Source organism: Gobius niger (genome assembly GCF_951799975.1).
Source record: "Gobius niger genome assembly, chromosome: 13".
In the NCBI taxonomy this organism is placed as follows: domain Eukaryota; kingdom Metazoa; phylum Chordata; class Actinopteri; order Gobiiformes; family Gobiidae; genus Gobius; species Gobius niger.
This window is the reverse complement of record NC_136864.1, coordinates 12,729,203-12,749,258: the sequence shown is the minus strand read 5'-3', so window position 1 is coordinate 12,749,258 and position 20,056 is coordinate 12,729,203. Positions and strand designations below refer to the sequence as shown.

The following is a 20,056-nucleotide window of genomic DNA, read 5'->3' as shown; positions in this document are numbered from 1 at the left end:
AATATTTTCAATGCCCTGAGTAAGACGGCTGACTCAGCGCTCCATCCTCTCTGCTCCCCACTAGAATACACCCTCACCTCAGAGCGCTCTGTCTACCAAATAACAGAGCACTGTGGGAAGACGTCCTGGGATGCGTTTCTCTTTATAGCCTTATGAACTGGCACAAAATTAAACTTGCTTGTGCGGCGCTGAAGTAAAGCTCGCTAAGGCTTGTCTGAACAACGGAAAGCGTCACTTTAATCAGCCAATAATAAGAAATAATGCCTATCTTTAAACTGAAGAGCCATATTGTCATGCTTATTTGAGTAACAATCGACAACCAGTGTATAACGTAAAGGAACCCTGTGTATTATGTCTGACTCTTAAGTTTTGAAGGAGAAAAACACAAAATAAAAACCTTGCCCATTAAGAGCTCTTTTGCATCTTAGAAATCAGTTCAAAACCTGTGGGTGTGTGGACTTGTGCAAACAAACTCTCAAAAGAAAAACAAACAAAGCAATATACTGTATGTCACAGCTCATTAAGTAAGCTCATTAAGCTCAGTAAGTAACCGTGTCTTCAGTATATTGTGAACAAAAGAAAAGAAAATATTTCCCAGTAATACTGAGAATCACATGCTTCTGCAAGTCAAAGTCACATCCAGTGTTGTATTCATGTATCTCCAAGATCTTGTATTGATGATGGGAGGGTGTGACCACTGTGCAAAGCCTTCTCCAGCACATCTCAAAGACTCTCAGTGAGGTTAAGCTCAGCCCTGACTCTTTCACAACATGACTTTAGGGCTGGGCATCTTCCCTTTTGGTTATAATACTGATACATGCATGATACGTTTTTCGATACCTTTACTAAAATATTCGTCATCTACCATAAAACAGAATGACAATGATAAGATAAGATAAGATAAGAGATAAGATAAGAGACCTTTTCTCTTCTCCAGGCTCTTCTCCAGAGTGTTTGACACTCTGACGTTTTTTACATCATAGTGTCAAACCGGAAGAGCCCGACATCTGTAATGTAATGCCCTACAGCCTGACTTTGATTTATAAAACAGCTTTTCCATTATTTCTGTTGTAAGAAGGGAACTGAAGACAGAAAAAAAAAGAAACAAAAGGAAGTGCCTGAGGCATCCGCACTGCCCCTGCGGTGAAAACAAACGCACACCCTGAGCGTCTGAACAGATGTCATGTTTGCCCTGAAAGTTGTGAAGAAGGAGCTCTTTCTAACCCACTCTGGACACGCCTGTTCGTTTTTCTTAGTGTGTGGCTACAAGAGGTATAGGACTTTATTCAACCTTCCTAAAGAAGAGGCCACTCGCCAGAAGTTGGAATTTCTTTCCGGGATTCGGTGAGTATCAGCCAAAATAGTGTTTTTCTGTGACTGTCTCTGGATGGATGCTCGGTGAACCTTAGCCAGAGTCAAAGTGGATTAACTTTTATAACCAACGCGAGTCCCATAACGTAAACACCCGATGGAGCAGCCAGGACAGGGCGGCAAGTCAATCAAAACGTGTGTTAGCCATTTACGAAGCTGTGTTGCAGATGTCAACTCTTTATAACTGCATCGTGAAGTAACCTCACTTATTGCTGTGATATTTATATTTCCTTTACTGCTCATTTTGCATGGGCGGATTAGCTCGGAGAGAGGGGGCGGAGTTAACTGAATCGAAGCGTCGTGTCTTCTGGGTTTGCAAAATACCCCCAGAAAATACTTATGCTTATATAAATGCGTTTACTTTGGGATGGCTAAAATAGCATGATACAGATCCTTTAACCGTACCCAGCCCTAAGCCCAGTGGATGCTGGCATTGTGATCTTGGAATATGCCTGTGCCGTCAGGGAGGAATAAACCTACTGATGGCATAAACTCCTTCATTCTTTGGTCTCATAGTGTTGCCCCTTGGTCTGACCAACTGCAGCCACCCCACAACAGTTAAATCCAGGTGGTGATTTTTGTTGGTCAGTCAGCTTTATCCTGTATGGTAACGCTGTGTTGCATTGTTGATGGGGCTTCGTATCACATGATGTTTTCGCAGCCTCCCGTGAATGCTTGCACATGTTCTGCTCTCTGGTGTATTTTCTGAAGCGCTGGTTTGAAAGACAATTTTATCGAATGCCGACCTCCGCGTTGCTAAGCAGCAGGTGACTCTTCAGGAGCCAGTGCGTCCTTTTATCAATGACGTGGACTGATTATATGCAGATGACTAATGTCTGTTTGGTGCAGGCGCTCTGTATGATCGCAGCATGAGAGGCTGAATGCACTAACCCTTTTATGTATTTATCTGAGATTGAAAAGCCTTGTTTGAGGATGGAAATGTTTGTGTTGTTGTCCTGCCTGATAAGGATCTGCTCCTGATGAGTGGGCAGATGTTTGAGTGTGAGAGCTCTTGCTTTAAGATCATTTTGAAGATACTTTTGTTGTTGCTCAGCTGAGATGGATATTAAACAAGAGCTAATTACACAGCACACAAAATATCTATATGATCTTTATACTGGATGTGTAATGTGAAAGATTGAATAATACATTTTCATTCTTATCATCCATCCCTTGATAGAGGAGCTCTTGTTTGGTTATTTCAGTCCACTTTGATCTGATTCTGCAGCCTCAGTCACTTAAGTTTCTGCTCCTAAATGTGTGTTTGCCGTTGCTGCTCTCTCAAACAGATGTCCATCCAGATAACACTCCTCCATTTTGTCGAGTCCAGACCCCGTCTCGCTCCCCAAGGCGATATCCCCGGGCAGGATAACTAGTTCCCATGGCACAGCGGCGCACAGATAATAATAAAAGGGCCGCTTGACGTATAAACCCTCTGATAGACAATAAGCCCGTCGCCATGGACTGGTCGGCAGAATCAGGCGCTGAAGGTCAGTCGCCCCAGTGTCACTCACTCTGATGTCAGCACAGCTCGGCTCATGCTGTGTTAGTGCTGAGGTATTGTGATTAGATTTGCAATTTATGCTTTCATTCAGCAAAAAGGTCCCACTGGCTTTTCTCTGTGGAGTTTGCATGTCCTCCATGTGTCTAGGCTTCCTCTCAGTGATCCGGTTTCTCATATACCAAACATGTACAATCTCAGTGGAACTTTCCTGGTTAAATAAAGGTCAAATAGATTGGAGGGGAATAAAGTTCATAGTGACATTTCAAACCTGTCAGGAGCATCAACACTTGAGAGATGACTGAAATCTTCTCTGGGTTAAAGCGCTATGCAATATCACGTATTTCAGAGCGTGTTTGTTGAGGCCTATGGGTTAGAATCGATCTCTCTCCCTAAATAATTGTAGCCTTTGTTTTTAATCTTGTAGCCCAAGTTATTAGCTAATATGGGGCCAGTGTTGAGTCAACTGTGAGGGCATGGTAAATGTAAATAAAAGGATTAAAATACATGTTTCCACTGATATTAAAAGCTGAAAATTTGTGTTGGTATGAATAGCCAAGTTGGCACTTTTATTTGCTATCCTGGATGACTGAGACTCATTTTTTGAAACTAGAGTTTGGCATGTTTGCCGTGTGATTGGGCAACTCTACACTTGTTGCACTGCAATGATCTACGCCCACTCAACCATCTGATGGGACTTCACATCTCTGAATGACATCCGAAACGTTGGCCGTCTTAGTCACAAAAGGTCCAGTCGCATCCATTAAGTATTCACTATCCTGGATGATTGAGAAAATATGAAAAGCCTATAATTTGGTTTCACAAATCAAAATTCAGGCGAGGTAAACTCATTTATTTATTTAATTTGACTTTGTAAGCATTTCATACAAGGATTTGAGCTAAATTGAATGTAAACAGACAAAGAGCGGTTCAGAAGCCCATTATGAGAGACCAACAGGCCTGGGTGGAACCATGAGGTTGTCGTCCCGTGGACTCATCACCTGCAGAAGGAGCCATAGGGGGCTGGTGCAATGTGATTTGACCCGGCAATGGACAAGTGGAAGAAAATGGATGGATGGATGAATCAAAATGTCTATTTCAATGGTCACATTTAGCAAATCGTTCCGGCAGGCTGCTTATTTAATATAATATATACTGTAAAAAATGTATCCAGCAAGGTTGTGTCATATATAAAACCTGCTAACTTGAATATTCTCAGTTGAAAAAGTGCTCCACTGTGAACTAAATCTTGATTTTAAAATATATGAATCTCTATCCTTCAGAATTTTTCGCTTTTAAGCTGGAGGTGTCAGGAAAGGTGCATTACCCAAATCTTCTACTGAACTGTGAGGAGAAGAAGAAGAAGAAAACCTGTTATTCCCAGCCCTGACCAGAGATAATGGCTCTAATGATTAAGTGAAACAATGCACAATAGCTTTAAGTGGAAATATCATCCAACTGATTCGACATAATTGTTTTGGATTTCGAATTGGCCCAAAGAAGAGGATTTTAGAAAAGGGAACATTTTAATAACATTAGTAAAAGGTCAAAGAAGTTGATTTTCATGCCTCCATTAGCCGCCTTGATGTTTTGTATACACCAGATGCAGCTGTGCTTCTTAGTTGACCACAGGAAACCAGGGCCGTTTTATATTGACTTAATCCCAAATAGCTCCACCCACACTTCCTGGACACGTTCCTGCACCACATTTTTTATTTATTGCTCGGAGATGAGTAAGGCCAATCTAAGTGAGGAGCAGCAGATGGACAGGCGTCTCTCTGGTCACGGGCCATCTGTTAGCTATCAAGGCTAACTGGGCTAACCATGCTAACATGGCTAAAGGCTAATGAAGTCAGGTCTGGTGGATGTGCTGAGGCTGCACGAGGAGGAAGTGTTGACAGAAGCACGCCCACCCGAGTTCCCCTGGTGAGAATTAAACGATACCGGGGTGATGGCGAGGCTAAATATAGGCTTGTGGAAGAGGTTTGTTTTTTCTTTGTAATTCTCTGATCATCATATTGTTGTGAATGTGCAACCTATGAAAAACGGATTATTAACCCCTAATAGGGTCAATGAAACACTTTGAAATAATTAATTTTAATTTAAGAGATTTATTGGGGGACATAACACAAGTTTATTTCTGTTGTAATATTTTTCAATATCACGCAGTAAATTAATGTGAGCGAAGTTATCCCTGCCCTTATGTGGCAAAAACTTGTGAAAGGTCTATATAAAAAATATACAAAAAGTACTTGCAGGTCTCAGGGGATGCTGGTATTCAGCAGACGTGTGTTTTAGGATATTGATTTTTGAATGATCACACTTGTCATAGGTAAGAGTTTTTAGAATGTGATTGTGCTTTACATGCAGTGGGCGGGGTCAGTCACCTTTGGTATTATTTGACTTAAAATGTGACTAAAAGTAATCTTTGGCAACGTAAAAACATAGTCCTAAGGTTAATTGGTTCTTTTGTCAACAAAACATATAAATATGAATAAAAGGTGCAACGGGCATGTCCAAATATGGACAAAACTAATAAACTTTAGGTTTAAGTGAACAGGGCGTATGATCAAGTATGGTGCCTGCCTTTTTCATGCTGTAATTTCATTCATTTCACTACATCGTCCAAAACCAGCACAATTATTCACCAATAAAATGTGTGAGTCTCATCAACTTACCATGGTTAGTTTTCAAGTTATGTAAAGAAATGTACCATGATTTCATCCAGACTTGGGTCTTTTTCAGACTTCTGAGAAAACAGGAAGTTTAGAGCGCGACCGGTCTCTGCTGATTGGTCAAATACCACAGTAGTGGGATCAGGGTGATCTCTTCATATCTCTGGCTGAGTAAGGACTACATGCTTCTTTACCTTATACTGATGTGCAGCAGGGAGGACGTATGTAAAGTGTGCAGAAATGACCACTTGGGTCACTTGCCATATCAAGGGTTTTTAAGCAATTCCAGATTTAGTCTTTCTGTTATAGTAGTGTGCAGGGTGACAGAGTACTAAAGTGTTTTTTTAAATAGCTAATACTTTTTAATAACATCATGACTAATGCAATACATAAAACATAACGTAGATTCCTAAACCCTCACAGGTCTGTACTCACCAGGGGCAGCAGGAGGAGGGCGGTCAGCAGGTAGGCTCTCATTGTCTGGTTTGGCGTGTCCACAGCAGGTCTCGTAGTGCTTCTGAGTATTTGTTTTTCGTCACTTGAATAGTTCCCTTCTGCACCGTCAGTTCGGCATCAAGGACCCTGAAACACGAGCGCGGAGAGAGGAGAGTGTGAGGGCGAGCAGCATAACACCACACCATCAATTTAGCTCAATGTGATTAGCCCAGGCGTAACTCTCCGGAGTCCAGCTAATGCAGGCCTAAGCATGACATACTGTTGGACCAATACAGACTGTATCAAATGTCCCACACAAACCCTTTGGAGGTCATGTGTCACCAAAACATTCGAAAGAGCTTTTAGTTTAGAGTTCAGATGGAGACAGGTCACAAACAAACCATTTGACTTGTTCGGTGATAAACGATTGGCCTTTTTACTTAAAACAAAAATGAACTGATGTGACTTTTATTTTGTTTTATTTGAGTGGATCAGTTCGTGTTACTGAATACACATGAGACCCATGCGTGTAAACATGCCATGGCATTGCACCCATTGTTTGTGCCATAACATGACAAAAGCCAGACAATACAAAGCAAATACAAATAGTACAAATATCAATCTGGATACAGTTTGAATGGTTCTAGAAAGGCTGGACATATATTGGGATTGGGATCAAGCACACCTCATTTTTAGCCTGATGGGACCAGAATGATTCCCCTTTGCCGTGATGGGTTGTTAGGGAGCAGCGTCACTCACGTCCCTCAGTAACAATCTACGACTCGCGTGTCTCCAATCGGCGGTACATGACCAAAAACACATAGACAGTAGGTGAGTTTCGTGATTCATAAATCAAAATATTAATGCAAAACCGCTTATAACACCGCATCAACGGCAGACGCCCGCCCTTCGATGATTGGTTTACTCCGCTTCCTGTTTGCTTGCGTAGACACTGCTGTGGGAAATGGATTCGATGCAGCGGTGACCAGATTCAGGTGAGTCTGAATTTTTCCAGGCCACCTTGTTTTAGCCAATCGCACCTAAATCTCATAGTGCACCTAAACCACATTCAAAACATGTGGTCATCACGCTCATATTTTTGAATATTGTCACCACTTTTGGACAGGTTCAACTTCTTAACCCCCACCTTTGTCGCGCACATTTTCTCTTGTTATATCCAGGTATTCAGGTTTTACCCAAATCTAAAAGCTTCTTGAAACAAAACATCAAAATAGGGACAAAAATGCGGCTATAATGAAGATTTAGTTTAGTGTTTGGTTTATTTAATCAGGACAATGTGCAGTTACATTAAAAAAGATGGCTGCACCAGATTTAGATTGAAAACGTGTCAATAAAGTTTTCAATAACGCAAAGTATAATGTGACAAAAACGTGACAAAAACGCAAACAAAAATGTGACCAAAAAGCGACACGGCAACAACACATGGAAGCACAACCAGGAAAAATCTGAGATCACTTTTGTAGGCGTTCCACTGGCCTGTAGGCTGTAACCTTTTAGATTTGGGTAAAGCCAAACTGGAGAAAATCGTGGGGGTTGAGAGGTTAAGAAAAAATAACTGGACCTTAGTTCATACATGCAGAGTTGACAGAGAAGACAATTAACTTTCTGACAGTTTTTGTTTCATGTAGATTCTCCCAGAAACGAGAAAGATGTTCGAAAAAAGCAAGGCAAAAACATACGCAGTTTGGCAGTTACCATAGTTACCACCATGGACTTTTCAGTCGTCCTACCTCCCCAGTTTTAAACCATTATACGCTCTTCAGAATATCGGTCCAAATCCACCCATGGATTTGAGCCCAAGCTTTCAAAGGTGTTGTTGTTGTTTTGTTTTTTTGTGAAACTGAAAATCCAGATCTTGCCACAGTCCATTGTTGTCCCACACACACACAAAGACACTCTCCTTCACCCTGGCCCCTGAGTGGACCCTGGTACATGTTTTGTTGTGGTATGAAAAACAGGAGCGACCGCGGGGAAGCCAACACAGACACAGGGAGGGCACACAGTATGCAAATTCAACACGGAAAGAATCAAACTTCCTGTAGAGTCACCCAATGGCAGTTTTTGTTGTGATTTTTTGGGCTAACAATCAAAATGAATGATAGTGTATAATGTGAGACCCCTGTCCTTCCACTGAAATTCAACAACGTCCTGAACACAGCCTGTTTATTGTTCCAGCCCCAGCGACACACGCAGCCTTAAGTGGAACACATATGCATAATGTATGTCCCAATAACGCCATAAAAACATGCACACTCCACTCACTGAATTTAAACCACAACCTTTGGCTGAGCGTCGACAGCCACCATGCTTTTGAGTAAATGACAAGTTTTTGAGTAAAAGAAAACCAAATATAAGTCTTATTGATTTTGGGGGTGTTGTTAATAGGAAATAGCTCTCGAGGGATTGAGTGGTGTTGTTTAGGGCTTGTTCGTGCTCAGACTCGCAAGAATGTCACACTGAAATGTTGTGCATGCCAAAACTGAAAAATGTCTTCGACCTCAGGGGGCAAATCCTTTATTTTGTATCCACTGGGAGGAAAAACATGTTTAATTAAGACCAGTAGAGGAAACGACTCTTTCCTTAAGAATTAGTCACTGTATCAACCATTTCTTAAAACACATTGCACATTTATCTATCACCGACTCCAGACTGCACTTACTAGTCTTCAAAAAACAAAGTGTACATTTTTTAATGCTCCTGAGAACATTAGTGGTAATTTATAGCTTCTGTTGACATTTTTCATCTGACCACACTGGGAGCAGCAGACCTCTGTTTGGCTTCAACAAAACAGCTGTTTCTGAACCAGGACAAAACGAGGGCTAAACTTTAGGCTACTACTGATAAAAGAGAAGTGAACTGGAGCCGAAATGGCTAAATTATGAAACGATGATTATTAGAATGATCAACAACTTATCAAACAATCAATACTCGCTATCTGGACTAGACAGAACATACTCATGGGTAACGCTTTATAATAAGGGTACATGAATTCATGCTTGAATTCATCACAATTCATGATGAATTCACGACTTAATTCATTATGAATTCTTTAGAGGTCATGATGATTCATGATGAAATACCCACAAATTCACACCATTAATTCAGGCAATGAACTCATTAATGATAATGATTAATTCATCATGATCATGATGATCTTTTTGTTTGCAAAGAAACCAACCACGCCAAGGACCAAACTTTGTATGAACTTACAACTCAAAATGATCTCATGGTTAGTTCATCATGAGTTCATTATGAATGTTGTTAAAGAAGAAAAAACACGCACATCCAGTCTGAATAGTGTGCAGGACCAAAGTGGACTATAGAGCCCTATAGAGCCCTTCCTCAGACATGTCTGAGGAAGGGCTCAGGCCCGAAACGTTACACGGTGTAAGTCATCATTAAATAACTTTTCTGGGAGCTACCTAGTTGTGCGGACTTTTTTCTTTTTCATTATGAATGTTCCCATTAAAATGAAGCGTTGCAGCTTTGTTAACTTAAAAAGATACGGATCAATAACACACAGAAGAGCCTAAATCAACATTCAAGACTTTATTTATTCATTTATGATTTCGCAATACAAAAATGTAACAATGCTTTAGTAAATATTATGGCAGTAGAGGCAGAGGCTCTCAGTCGCCCAGGAAGTAATCATTTAGTGAAACTCTAAATCGTTGACAGGCCTGAATTGGTTGATCTGAGGATGTTTTAGGAGGGGCCTCAGTGCTATTGGAGCCATGTCGAGTTCACTTGTTACATTTTCTGACCACAAGAGCTAAGAAGTTTCTGTGAATAGAACCAAAAATCCTCAATTCAACGACTAAAAGCTTCAGGTGTTTAGGGAAGCAAAAATGATCTCAACAGAATTAGAGTTGCAGTTTCAACAATTTAACAATTACAATGTTACAAAGCCTGCAATTAATACTTTCTTACACAATTGTTTTTTGACAAAGGAATTTCTTTTTTTGTTTTGTTTGTTCCTCGTCTGAATTTGTACACAGCTCATGTTTCACACTTGTTTGGAATATAGGACGTCCAAACTCAAAATCAATTTACAAACATCCCAAAATCCTAAAACATCCTCAGATCAACCAACTCATTATTGCATTATTGAGTATTATTATTGTACATATTAACATAACATAATCTTTTTTTCTACTATTAAACTGTTTGCACATTTCCGTTTTTGCACACCCTGAGTGATCTTATTGAATGTCGATTGTAAAAAGTGAATTTCTCCGTTGTGAGATCAATAAAGGATTATCTTATCTTATCTCATCTTATTTTATATTCCAAGATGACGATGCCGGGATTCATCGGGCTCACACTGTGAAAAAGAGGTTCGGGGGAAACGAGACATCACTTTCACACATCGATTGGCCACAGAGTCCAGATCTTAACCCCATTGAAAATCTTTGGGATGTGCTGGAGATTGTTTGGCCCAGCGGTCCCACTCTCCCATCATCAATACAAGATCTTTGTGAAGAATGTATGTGAGACAATCAATCAAAGCTGAAGGCGGCCCAACTAAATATTTGTGCTGACCTTATTTCGTCTGACCTGGAATGTTCCGCAGTGCGCCTTTATTGTGGTGAAAATGTTATATCATGATGGTGCAACGATAATAATTGCAAACTAGTCGACTCCTCGCAGTATCATGAGTTTCAGCCCTACAGCAAACCATGACTAAATCATTCCCCTCCCGGCTCGCGCACACATCTCTCACTGCAGCCATCACTAACCATCCACATCTCCATATCCCAGCATGCACCGCTCGCTCACTCAAAATCTTCTGAGTGTCGTGTCCCTTTTCCACTGGAGGCAAATCCAATTACCCCCCAAGCATCTCCAGGACTCTTTATCGAGTAATAGGACGCGGCCGATGAGGAAGGCGGCGGCGGACATGTAAGAGCCTGGAGATGACATGTGTCGAAAGCGGACGGATCTAAACAGAGAGGAACAGGCAGCCGTCAAAATGAGCCGTATGAAGTCGGGCAGGCGGAGGGAGGATAAGTGAGCAGCCACGACAGTATGGACTGACGCACATACAGTACTGGAGGGCAAAATCGCAGCTAAAACAGATGTCACATGGAGGGGAGAGGCAGAGCAGTAATTGGATTTTAGAGCAAGGGGCGAAAATTTAAAGGGTTGAAGCAGGAATGAACCACAACGAAACAAGATGCAGCCCAGCTATAAATGAGAGGGTGCTGCACTACAAAAAGTAAATATCAAGCATTGGCTTAAATGACTGGAATTGAGGAAATGTATCTTGTTTTGAGCGGTTTTCACTCATTTAGACACTTTTCCTGATGGGACCAAGTTTACTTTGCTTGTCTGAGGACATTTCAGACCAGTTCTAGGGTAAATCTCGCTTGAAATAAGAAAGTATAATTGCCAATGAGATAAGACCAATTTTCTTACCCCATTGGCAAAGAAAATTACCTGAAATAAGGACGAAATGTATCAAAACGAGTCAGACACATCTCAGAACAAGTTAAATAATCTAGGACAAATGCCCAAGAACTTCTTAACTAGTCAAAACAACTAAAATTTGGATTATTATGCTCAAATTGAGATGTTTATACTGATCTAGTTAAATACTTTTTGCAGTGTGGGGACTTAATTGGGACATAACCACGTCAAAGCAAAACCTGAAGTACAACAGGACTGAAGAGGGACTGGTGCTGATTGTGAACTATGAGTGTTTCGGATGCACAGTTCGTTTTGCCTAAAAGCATGAGCTTCTGCTTCATGTCCTGGACCAGATGGGGAGGCCTGTCACAATAACAGGGTTTGAAGTTCGATATATTGAACCACGAAAATAATGCAATAAAGGATATTATTGAGGACCTTTAAATGCCATGGTAACTCTAAAGCTTAAAAATGAGAGTAAAGCTTTGTTTGAAAAGTAATTCATCTTAAAGGTGCACTATGCAGCTTTTTATGTAAAATATTAGTGTGTATTTGACCCTTCAGTGACCCAGCGGCTGCTCGGGTGGTTAGCTTAGCGCCTTTACTTAACATCGCGGTGGCCTGTGGGACGCTCCAGGATAAAAAAAAAATGCTTTAGGTTTCTGGAAGGTTTTCACTGCTGATTGAACCGTTTCCATGGTTACATATGTATATTCCATTCAGAAAACCGTCCAGAAACCCTAAAAACCCTGAAAGGAAATTGATCCAGAAGCTTCATAGAGGCCACCGGGATGGAAAGTAAAGGTGCTAAATAAAAACATAACATAAAAAAGTTGCATAGTGCATCTTTAAAATATCCCACAATAAACATGAAATACAATGAAATGAATAATATAGCTACTTTAGAAAAATGTGGGGAGAAAAATGCAAATAAAGGTACATACGATAAATGTATTGTTTTTTCTTGATTTATTGAAGGATGAGTCAATATAGTTATTATCGTGAGAGCCTTAAATACAGAACCTTTCTGTGTCGAGTTGGGTGGGATTCCTCTTGGAACTCCAGTCCCACCCATCTACCTAAAACATGCACAGTAGGCCAGTAGAAGAAGTTACAGATTGTGTGTCTAATGTACGTATTTATACGAATGTGACTGACCCCTGCTCCATAAAAAAGAAAGAAAATCCTTCCTCCTGAAGACAAAAGAGTAAACTTTATAACTGAAACATTCAAAAGATCCAGGATTGTGGTCACTCACTTTAAAGCAGGTCGCCACAGTGGCATAGAATGTGTCAAATGCAAAGGATCATATCTCTACAAAACAATATTTATCATGAGGGGATAGTTTTAAACAGCAGTTGTACTGTATGTATCTATGAACTAGGTTAAACCCGAACCAAACAATAACAATATTTATGTTATCAGCTGTGTCTGCACTACCTGCCCAGAGCAAATTTCCTCTAGTGGGACAATAAAGTTTCATTCATTCAACTAAGGTTCATCTGGTGCTAAAAGCTTAACCAAAGACAAAGACAAAATTAGAAGGAAAAAAATCTAAACTAAAAATCACGACAATGTGCCTCAGGTTGTGTGAAAAAAGAGAAACTGACTTCTATGAAAGGCTCTGTTATGAAAGATGACCCTTTCCACCATTTTTTCCAGCTTTTAGTTCGTGTCCAAACAACAATCTAGATACAATCTTGTCAACAATACATTACCCACCGTGTGTCCATGAGTCTAAACAATGATGTTATAAATGGACACATCCCCACAGACACGTTGTCAATTAGCTCTGTCCCCTCTCCGTCTCCTTTGCCCCAAATGTCACTCTGCATGCTCATGTTTCTGGAAGAGCCAAGTCGAGTAAAAAAAAAAAACAGCCCCAAGATTTCCGAGCATATGGTTCTAGTATCAGAAGCACCACACTCTCCCCCGAGCAACAAGTCTGCAAGAGGAGCGGGTCTGCATGGCTCAGCACAAATGAGTCACTACAGAGCTGTGATACGTGGCTCAGGGAGACAACAGCAAAATTGCTTTCGGTGATTGCAGTCAAAATAAAAGGAAAGACTGTGAGGTGCTGCTGCTGCTGCTGCTGAGGTTTTCTCTCAAGTCTTTAGACATATGGGTGATTGTAGTCAGACTCATTCGCCCTCTAAAGGAGGGTTAATGGATGGTTCGGTGCATGCTTTTGGGCAAGACGCTTCACTAAGTCTGCCTCTGGTCATTTGTGCTACAGTTTGAGGGGATTGAAGCTATGAATGGTATAGGCTACAATTGTAGGAAGCAACACTATATATTCAATTCATGAGTCAATTCCAAGTGCACACTTCCACATATGCCTGTATAGATCTAAACTACTGGGTGAGGAGATTTTAAACCTATCAGAGCTTTGGACACAGCTCTATTGTGTTGTTTACTGGTGATAATACACTGCCTAAATGATTGCAATTTTCTTATAGCAACACGAGTAGGCCTGTTGATTAAGTCCTTTTGGGATTCTTAATTTGTCATAATGTAAAAGAGCATGGACATCCACTTTGAGTCATGCAAACACATCCTATTGTTCTACTATAACAGGTTGGGGAGTCAATGTAAAAGAGTGAAACATGAGGAAAATGGACTCGGCTCTACAACAATCACAGAATAATTATCGACAGCCATAATGCCCTGAAGTCAACATCATATCCTTTGGCCATTTTATCAAATTTCCAATTGCAGCAGCAGCAGAAGCAGCAGCACAACAACATTCTTGGGTCTAATCTATTCATGTAGAAAACATGCTTGCAGGAGAAAATACAACAGATTTACCAGTCCACCAGCAGAAACTTGCATTAAGTTAGAATGCACTATATGAATAATTGATCATCTCTCTTGTGTACACGGATTTATGCTGATTTTAAATGATCTCTCCGAGCACACGAGCCTCCTCTGTCGCGGCAATACCTTTAAACTACATTAATGATTCCATGCAAGAAAAAAAAAAAATCCTACTTTTTTTTCAGACGCTACGCTGAAATCTTCATCGGCTGTTATGAATGTTCAGCACTGTCTTATCACTCAGGCCATAGACCCCCACATTGCAACACAAGAATAACAATTACTGCACACGGCGTCAGTCAGCTTTCCCACAACATGTCACGCGTAATTTCGTTTCTGGAGTGTTAAAAAAAAAAAAAAACAGTCTTAATTACATTCGCTCGGTGACAAATGTTTTTTTTTTTCTCCCACCGCTCTGGCGCAGGATCAATGGGCTAATGTCACCCTCGCCTTTTATCCCTTGTGTTCTCGCATTGGAAACGTTTAATTCATAAAGATGATGACCTTCGCGGAGATGCATGCGGACAGACAAGACAGGCAGACATGCAGACAGACAGACAGCCTATAGACATGCACTGCTCGTGTCAGTAAACGCACCGCAGTGCCACCGCACAAATCAAGACAAATCTTCTTTTTTTTTCTTCTTTAATTGATGCGCCGCAGCGACAGCACCGAGACGTGGGGTGAACGCGCGCGGGCAGACGTTGCATGTGGACATATACTGTATATATAACAAGTCAAAGAAGCAACTTACCGATGCGTAATGCGGAGCTATGCGGATGACCGAAGCCATGGGAAGCCCGCTGTTTTTTTTTGTTTTTTTTTTACCCCCCCCTTCTCTTCTGTGGATTCTCGCTCGGTCGCTGTCGTTGCTGGGGCTATGAGATCAGTTACCGTCCGCCAAATCTCGTCTCGTCTCCTCCACTGCGCGTCGCCTCTCTCCTCACTCTGCTGCGGCACGGCGAACGAGGCTGTGCGGGGAGGAGGAGGAGGAGGTGGAGGAGGAGGAGGAGGAGAGTTTGAGGAGGGGGCGACAGGTCCTTGGGGGGAGACTTGGCTAGTCTATACAAAACGAGGCAAATCTAGTTAGTAGCCCTGAAGAAACATATTTATTAAAAAAAAAAAGCAACTTAGTTATACTTAAGGAAATCAAGGCGATCTGAGAAAGGACAAGACTCGTTCCCAAACTATTTCACGCGCATGCGCAAGTCCGTACCCGCCAGAAGACACGAGGTTCGGTTATCTGTGAGGGTGAGTCATGTTCAGGAGGACCAAAGTTTAACATCCGGAGCTTGCATCACACACGCGCAAATCCAACAAGTGCACGATTTTTTTTTTAATGCGAGTTTTCAGCACAAGGGACAGCGCCAAATCCGTTGCCCCGGGGCATCATGGACTAGGAGGGCAGCTCACTCTAATTAGCTGCCTCTAAATCCCCGGGAATATTAAACCATCTTAAATTACATCTCGCAAATGTCGAGCGCGGACATTGCATTTTGAAAAGGGGGGAAGTTGTGTAAAGGCATGATTGATCACGCGGCGGAATAGTTGCGATAGCTCCGCCGTAAATCGATGAATCGTAAAGAGGACTGCCATTATAAAATAGCAATGAGCTGCAAACCCCCATGCTCACATCCCTTCTATCAAAACTCATTGTTAAACCCTATATATATATAAATCAATGAGGGGTCTTGATTGGATGGAGGAAAAAAAAAAAAGGCAGATGACGCATAGCCGGCGATGTGTGTGTGACACTTCCAGGAACGTTTTAATACTGTTCCCAGACCAGCCTTTGAAAACATCCATCAACATCGTCCTCCCATTGAGAGAAAAAAAAGTCACACAAAACCCAGTCATAGCAGCTGGTAATCAAGCCGTCTCTCTATTTTCATCTCAATAATAGCAGGTTGGGAAAAAAAAAAACAAGACAATGGTTTCAGCCTGTTGCCATGGTGAACGCTCGATTGCGTCTTCCATTGGATGCAAGTATTTGGCCCTCGCGCTCCTTTGTGTAGTTTTGCTCAGAGGGGCATCGCAGGACACACCGCCAAAACTGGTCGATGCGGTTGTGAAAAAAAAACGGCGAACGATTTGGAGGAGCCGCGGTGATGGATGTGCGGGCGCTGAGGCTCATGCTGAAGGACGTGTGCGGATGACGCCATGATTGGATGGTCCGCCATGATCAAAGGGTTGACCTGTAAATGGCCTCTCAATCCAGGACACTTGGGTGACAGTGGTCAGGTTAGGACTGTGCCCCCCGTAGGAAACAATTAGCTCACTGGCTTGACACCTTTGTTTGTCAGATTGGTTTCATCAAGCATGTCTTTTATGCATGATTATTATGTCCCGTGTAAGCAGCAGCACAAGGCATACTGTTGCACAGAGGTAGGCAAGTTTGCTTAAAGGAGGTCTGATTATCTTCATCGATAAAAGACCAAGAGCTGGAGTCCAACTGTATTGTATTATTTTACACATTTCTAGAATACTTTAAAGAGGGGGTATTATGCTTTTTTCAATCACATAGCACCAGTCACACTACAATGATGACGCAGCCTTCTGTTGGTCTGTAAATGCAGTAAATTAACAATAACTGCCTTGTATAGAATTGCTCTTTAAAAATGGCTGTAGCAAATGTCTTGAAATAGGCCTCTGTCTCTTTAAGAACCTCTGACCCTTTCAGACACGCCCCCTCCACACGCTGTCTGTAGCATCAGTGGGGAGGGGGTTCTGCTGAGGAGCAGTGGTTGGTTACTCGGCTGGTGACGAAAGCTCGGAGGCGTCTCCAGGAGGTGGGGGCGTTCCTAGGAGGACTCAGGCAAAGCTGTCCCTAAAATGGCCGCCATCAGAGTTTTTACAGATTACTCAAAAATACGTGAATGTGCCAAGGCAACACTTCAGGCATGTTTTTAATGAGGGAATGACATAATAACATGATGTAAAGCTTGAAAAAGTCGATTTTGCATAATACCCCCCCACCCCCCACCCCAGGCTTTTGATCACTTTTTTTTTGTCTAAAAATATTCCTTAAAATCATCTTGAGGGTCAGAGGTTCTACGGTGAAGGGCCTACCTCGGTACCGCATGATGTACAATGCTGTATTTGGGGATGGGAGACATGCAAAAGAGCATATATAATGTAGTTTTTCTTAGAACCAAAATCACAGATTCAGTGGGGGAAAATGTCCGTGTTTCAGCCAACACCTGCAAAAGGAAGCAATGAATCACACTCTCTACGAATTTGCGGATAGCCACAGAGATCAGCTCAAGATTTGATTCTTATTTATAGACATCACTCCCCACATCCCACGCCGTTGCTGGTTCATCACTGTTCTCTGCTTGACTTACTTATTATTAGAGATACTGACCACTGCGGACCAGGAACAACCCACAAGAGCTGCAGTTTTGGAGATGCTCTCATTCAGGCGTTCAACTTTCGCAAGCTGGCGTTTGACAAACTGGGCCGTGCCATTAGTATCACGATCCATCTTTGCTCGTGCATGTTTTTGCTCGTCAAACAACAACATTTTGCAAATTGACTGATTTCAGGGTTGGATTTCCAAAGAACTTTTAAAAATCACTACAAAAGCATTAATAGTGCAACGCGCTGATCCCATATTAATATTGATCTAGTGTTGATTCCCGCTAACTTAACATGCTTGAATGGTCATGTTTCAGAGTACTAGTAAGACCTTATGTTTATTAAAGGTGATCTTAGCAGCCTTCGTGAGGGCTGGTTATGTATTATGTAACAGGTGACAGTCCAGTATGGAGCCACTTCACACTGACGCTCAGCTGTCACTGCAGTCCCCAAAGCCACACATTATACAGCCTTAACCCAGGAAGCATTAATCATGTAGCAGCACTGTGGCTGGCATCGAAATTAAAAATAATGTGTCGAAGGAAATGGTTGACGCCAAGGATTATTTGTATCGCACATTTACAATCATTACTTTCAGCTTACTTTCAAGTACCGAAATACAATTACGATTGCAGTTTAAATTGTGATAATATTCACAGAACACATTAAAGAGAAGGCTGAAATATACATGGTGGCGCAGTGGTTAGTGCTCATGTCTCAGAGCAAGAAAGTCCTGGGTTCGATTCTGGATTCCCCTATCACTAAAAATATGTACAGTAGGTTCCCCTGAGGAGCCTCCCTGAAAAAGAGGTAACTAATATCAATGGGACTTTCCTGGTTAAAGCAGAACTAAGTAACTCGTGCCCCTAGAGGCCATAAGCGCCATTGCAGGTGTCGTAGCATGTTGCGTTTTCTTTACTCATTAATTGTCTGTGAGAGTAAATACTACGCTGACAGAAAAGACAAACTGAGAGAGGGATATTGTACATTGTGCCTTAACCCAATTATACAATGTAGAGATTATTTTTCACTCAAACTTGGCTGTAAATACTGTGAAATTGGCGCTACCCCACGGCTAACTTTGCCCGTTAGCCTGTTAGCTTCTTCTTTGTGATTATATTAGTGTATATTGGTGCTCCGGGTCGGTGCAGTGAAAGTTGCAAGTGTGGTTTTCTGGCCAGAGACACCAAGGGGACATGAAAGACGCCCCAATCATCCCATTAACACTTGTATTACCCCCAGAGAGACTACAAAAAGGATTTATAAAGTAAACAAGTTACTTAGTTCTGCTTTAAAGGAACAGGCCATCGTTTTTCCATTCTGAGATATGTTCTTACCCGAGCTTAGACGATTTAATACGTACTTGTCTGGTCTTTGTGAGTGCCTGAGAGTGTGGTCGCTTCTAACTTCACCCCGTTTGGAGCTATAGGAATATACCGGGAGAGACCAAAACAACATCTTTGGTCGCTTTGCGTGACTGAGCGCACGCACAAAGACCAGACAGGTACGCATCAACTCATCTAAGCTCAGGTGAGAACACATCTCAGTGTGGAAAAACGGCGACCTGTTCCTTTAAATAAAGGTGAAATAAATGATACAAGAATGATTTGCAGTTCAGAACATGTTTACAAAAGATATTTCACTGCCAGAGTAAATACAGATTTGCATTGTGATTTGATAATTGCAACCATTCAAATATACGATTTTGGTTTGGTTGCAATTTATTGTGCAGCCCTAAGGGTCAATGTCAATTAAGCAGTACACAAACAATATATTTTTTAAGTAGTTAAAGCAAATCATCAAACAGATAAAGAATTGTTTGTATGCCCAGTGAGCTGCATGGCTGTAGTTTCTGAATCAGGCAGTAACATCTCACCAAAGAATGAGTTTTGTCAAATCTAAGTCCCTCAAAAGGCCTAAAGTTTTATATTGTTTGCTACATGGATACATTACCAACACAGTGCATTTACTGGACTGTAGTGTAACAAAGACAGTTCAATCATGAGAAATTGTGGCCAGTTCAATTGTCTATGCTATTGTCAGACACAAAAACAATATGCACTGCAAGACACACTGACAGACCAATTCAGAGTAAACACAGGATTCAAAATGTCGCTTCGGCCAGTTAGTTCTCAACATTCAATTGTTGCAAACACCAACATTCGTTGGTTTGCAACTCCCTCAAGAGCATCTTTTCCATTCCAACCACATATGGAAAAAATGCCTCCCACAGAATTCTGGCGACTTCCTGAAACTTTCACCCACACTTTCTCATCCCTATGGAGGTCCTGACCCCCAGCTTAAACATAACCAGTTTTGACATACTTCCATGTACTGTATATTTAAGGGTGTTGTTATTGCTGTTATTGATTTTTTTGGCTTCCCCTTTCAAATAGCACTAAACTGGTCGTCGCAGAGACACTACAGCCCAGTATTGATTTCGTCGACTAAGATTTTTTTTATCAAAACA

The 20,056-nt window shown here is 41.5% G+C and overlaps 1 protein-coding gene across 8 annotated transcripts in view; it reads right to left on the bottom strand.

Moving 5' to 3' along the window:
- adcyap1r1a (adenylate cyclase activating polypeptide 1a (pituitary) receptor type I) overlaps positions 1–15,271 on the bottom strand; it is a 33,837-nt gene extending 18,566 nt beyond the window's left edge. For 3 of the 8 annotated variants that reach the window (XM_079569792.1, XM_079569793.1, XM_079569795.1), the window contains exons 1-2: positions 14,984–15,264; positions 5,983–6,129 (exon numbers count right to left, since the gene is read on the bottom strand). In XM_079569792.1, the coding sequence (XP_079425918.1) occupies positions 5,983–6,024 (42 nt within the window). In that variant the 5' untranslated portion in view covers positions 6,025–6,129; positions 14,984–15,264. Of the gene's footprint in view, positions 1–5,982; positions 6,130–14,983 lie in introns of all 8 variants that reach the window. The other 5 variants (XM_079569794.1, XM_079569798.1, XM_079569796.1 and 2 more) reach the window with 3 other exon arrangements.
- Between the last annotated feature and the right edge of the window lie 4,785 nt (positions 15,272–20,056).